General features: G+C 39.9%; 1 protein-coding gene across 1 annotated transcript; it reads right to left on the bottom strand.

Annotated features, from left to right (window-relative positions):
• Window positions 1-1,181: 1,181 nt before the first annotated feature.
• On the bottom strand, window positions 1,182-2,917 carry LOC114365164 (uncharacterized). Its single transcript, XM_028321662.1, has 2 exons — window positions 2,655-2,917; window positions 1,182-2,383 (listed from the first exon to the last, which is right to left on the bottom strand). Exon 2 carries the CDS (start codon window positions 2,359-2,361, stop codon window positions 1,267-1,269), a length of 1,095 nt encoding a protein of 364 aa, XP_028177463.1. The 5' UTR covers window positions 2,362-2,383; window positions 2,655-2,917; the 3' UTR covers window positions 1,182-1,266.
• Window positions 2,918-4,392: the final 1,475 nt, after the last annotated feature.

The raw sequence follows: 4,392 nt of genomic DNA, 5'->3' as shown, positions 1-4,392 counted from the left end.
AATCACTATTTTTTTCTCTGGTGCATGTAAATCAAACAATGTTAAAATATAGCCATTAAAGGTTGCAACCATATCATCAACATTCTGTTTTTGGGTGATAGAAAGCCAAGGGATTGAATCCAGGTCTTTTTCAAACAAGTTTGGGATTATGTTATGGAATGGTCTTTGCAATACCACCTGTTTTTTAAATTTGGGCTTCTTTATATCAAAATCAACTATAACTGTAGCGTGATCACTCAAAGAGTGATTATGCATCACCATTACATTTTTACAACGGGAAATATCATCAATTAGTACTAAATCCAGGATTGATGCCGTACTGTCGGTTACTCTGGTTGGTTCATTCACCAGTTGCTGAAGGTTGTGTTGGGTATAGAAAGTTATTAATTCTTTGGCTTGTGCTGTCTCTGTATTGCTGAGATTTATATTCAGATCACCCAATAAGCATATATAATTACAACGGGACATAACATTCACTGATTCGCTGAGTGAGTCTAAAGCATCCCGGACACAGACACTCTCCGGTCTATAGGCTGTGCCTAGCGCTAAGGTCCCGCCGGGTAAACGAACCTCAAGCCATAGTTGTTCCAATGTTGAAAGAGGATGCTGCCTTATTTTAGTGGTTAGTCCCTCCTTCACGTAGAAACCTACACCACCACCTCTGTTACCTTTACGGGCTCTGTGAATTAATTTGTAGTGAGGTACATCCGGTGCGAGGGCCTCTTCTCCTTCACGAATCCACGTTTCATTAACCGCTAGGATATCAAATTGGTACTTTAGAATCGTAACTATGAGTTCTTCTTGGCCAGTATTCAAGGATCTGGCATTTAGGAGCCCCAATCTCAAACATTTTCCTATTTTATTAGCCATGAGGACTGAAAAAAATGTGCGTGTGATTATTATATTTAGGAGCATTAAAGCGGTGATGTAGTGTGTAATGTGAGTATGAAGAAACACAATAGCAGTGTGAGTGTCTTATGCTATGTGTAGTGTATAGTGAAGTTGTGTATGTGTGGTGTAATAAAGTTGTCATGTGTAATCTTATTTTTGTAACAAGTAATTGTGCGAATACATGTATTATGCTAATTATATTTTGTATGCGTGCTTGAGGATTTTGAGGAGTTCGAGTGTTGTGTACAGACAAAATATACAAAAAGGTGTGAAACAAATCTGTATTATCAATATTAGTATAGAAAAGCAATCCCAAGCAAAAGTTAGGGAGATCAAAGGTACCGTCCAACCAAAATAAGTATATTAGCTCAAACATCAAAATTCTCCAAAAATCCGTTTCAAATCAGCCTCCGATTGTATCCTATGCCGTGCTTTGCCATCGTCCTGCCGGGCGTAGATTTTACCGTCTCTTGTCCAGACATATTTGAAATTCTTGGATCGGGAGATCTCTCGTGTTTGCTGGAATAGTTGTCGATAGTGTTTAGTGAGCCTTTCGTTAATGTAGACCGAACACGCAGGCCCCGATACAGGCAGGCCTTCGGTGGTGACCCCGCGGCGCACGCGTGCGGCTTTTAACAGCGTGTCGCGAGTGTCTCGGCGAGTTAGTCGCACGGCCAGGGGGCGCGGCCGAGCTCGAGCGGCGCCCTGCTGTGCCGATCTCGGAGGACCCACTCTTTCTGCGCTCACTACTTCTTTCGGGTCTAGGTCAACTCCGATTTTTTTTGCAAGGGTGACAACGACTTGTGTGCCATTCTCGTTAGCCTCTTCTGGATAGCCGGCTATTTCCACGTCGTTTAGCAATAGCATTCGGTCACGCTCCTGTATTTCCACTTCAAGATTCAAAATTTTGCTTTCAAGGGCTGTAGTGTCACCAAGTTTACTCTTCTGGCTTTCCAGATCTTGCACTCTGGTCTCTAACTGCTCGATACGATTGTTTTGTTTTCGTATGGTTTCTGTAAGCTCTGCTATAGCCTCCCTTAAGCTGTCTGTCTGATTATTGATAAGTCCAGCCATATATACTTTTAATTCAGTGATTAAATCTTTTTGAGCCGTAGCCTGAGCGCAAGATTCCGGGCTCGATATTTGTTCTAATCCCGGCGTTTCGTCTGAGGATCGTGATGTCTTCTTACGGTGGGTAACGTTATGGTCTTCGTTTTTCCTATTCAAGTCCGGGTCTTCCTGTGTATTTTGTGGGTTAGGTCGGACCGGTGTGTTTAAATTTCCAGTTTTAGGTCTTTTACTCTTGCATTCCGGGCAGCACCACTGATCTTTTTTTTCCATAATCTTAAAAAGTCCGAAAGAAACGTTAGCGCACTCCAAATCATACTTGTATTTGCAAACCATACATCGTAAGTATTCTCTTCTAGGTATGGGTCTCTGGCAGCCAGCGCATGTTTGTGTAGCACTCATTTTCAGTCTGGTTCTGTCGAAACTAGAACGTAAACAAATCAGTGCCAAAGGTCTAGTAGGTACTTGCAGCGCCCTCTGTTGAATTCTGCACGTAACAGCTATTGCAAAAGCAATATCAATCAATGGAACTCGCACACAAAGGCAAAGTCAGTGCGCGGTTGTTAGATCAGTCGATTTCTCATAGATGGCGCTATTCAGTATAACTTGAGTGTCTTAAATGTTCTAGCTGCTGATGACACATTAAAATTAGGTTATAATGTTTTTCACTTTTTAAATCAATGATAATCACATACACTAATACGTTCCAGTTCTTCGGCGGGTGGCACTTTTTCGTGTCTGGTAGTTATTTTTCCGCAGGGGATCCGGAATTGTTTCATAAGTTATCGTTTGTGTTCCGGTATTTATTATCACTATTTCACTGTTTAGACGATGAACTTCTCCGGAATTACGCGTGTGTAGAATTTTTGTAACATATTACACTTCACACTGGCGTTTTTAGGCTTGGTAAATTACTTTAAACTATATAAATAATGTTTTTCACTTAGATCGATGTTAATCCGCGCACAACAGCGCCCTCTCTAACTAAACATGTATTGTCAAAAGTTACTTGAAAACAATGAAAAAATACTTTTCAAAATAAAACACACGTGTTTGTTGTCACGGCAAAAACCACATGGCCGATATTAATTTATTTTAGTTGTGTATCGCTGAGTGTTGCAATTACAGACATTCAATAAATACTTTACGAAATATGAGGGTGGTACAATTTACCCGGCGGTACAATATACCGAACTCTCCCCTAATACTTTGCAGTCCTTGGTGTTTAATAGTAATTTCAATTTGTTACTTGTATAATTGGTATTGAAAAAGACAGACGGACAACTAATATTATTAACGAATATTATTATTAGATAGGGAATTGCCTTACATTAGGATTATTGCTAATGATGTAGCCGCTTTGTGGCCAGATGTGAAAAAGTTTGGGAAACTCAGCACTAAGCAACACAATAGCCCCTTGTCCGCGTTCAGTACAAAAGGCGGGATCAATTTTAAATGAAGACTCAACCTTTCCCGTACTAAAGGAAAGGTTAGCACCTAGAGACCCATAACGCGTTATAACTAGTACGGCATATCAAGCTTTACAACAGTAGCCTTAACCCGTTGCAATAAAGGTTATTTTGCAACAGGAATATGTAGTTTAATGTGCCTGTATATACCGTTTGAACCTTGCGAACATTTTCTTGTAATAATTATGTACTGCTGCGTAATTAATGGTTCTTGAACGAATATTTAAAGAGAACAGTCAAATGTTTGAGGAATAATAATTTGATTATAGCCTCCAGTCAATTTCGATATAAAAGTAACTCGATTTTTAGATAAGACACACAATAGGTACATCATAGTGGAAAATCAGTTTGTGTATCTATTCTCTCTCTGGTGTAGTGAGCACCTGCCTCAGACCCTAAGATTCCCTGGTTTGATTTGGTTTTTGAGATTTTGGAGTTGACAGGTATGATTCCCAATAAGGGCAAAGTTTTCGCTCGGTTTGCTTGACTACCCACCACAATCTTTTTTTTTTATCTTAGCTATCCCCCGCAGACAGCTATCCCCCGGGAGGCCGGGACTACTCAACCTTCACTGGTTGGGTTTTATTCGAAGACAAGAACTACGACGCCTTAGTAAAAAAACTGATGACGTTATTTATAAGTACCATCTTAGACGGCTTTTATTTTAACTCTATCGAATAAAAACATCTTTTGCTGTAGTTAAATAGTAAAAAATTAACTACAAAAAATTACTTCTTGGACAACCCCGTATTTTAAACCTCATTTATCGAAGTGCATCTAACCAACGCATATCTTAGTCCATATTAATTTATGGGGTTCCAGTACACGGTTTGCACACTAATCCTGCTCCATTCAAAGTGGGCTAAACCCCCATTGATTTATTGCTGGCATTAGTTAGCGTTGCGATTAATCGATTGTCGCATAATATCGATATTGCGTACGTTACGTCACAACGAATAAAACT

This window comes from Ostrinia furnacalis, unplaced genomic scaffold, assembly GCF_004193835.3.
Source record: "Ostrinia furnacalis isolate ACB-3 unplaced genomic scaffold, ASM419383v2 OfSCF7556, whole genome shotgun sequence".
Classification (NCBI taxonomy): Eukaryota; Metazoa; Arthropoda; class Insecta; order Lepidoptera; family Crambidae; genus Ostrinia; species Ostrinia furnacalis.
Note: the sequence above shows the minus strand (reverse complement) of the source record. Positions and strands in the feature narration are given on the sequence as shown.

What these genes read in the sequence shown, in the direction of transcription:
- LOC114365164 (XM_028321662.1), bottom strand. Translation starts at nt 2,361, where the DNA reads ATGAGTGCTACACAAACATGCGCTGGCTGCCAGAGACCCATACCTAGA.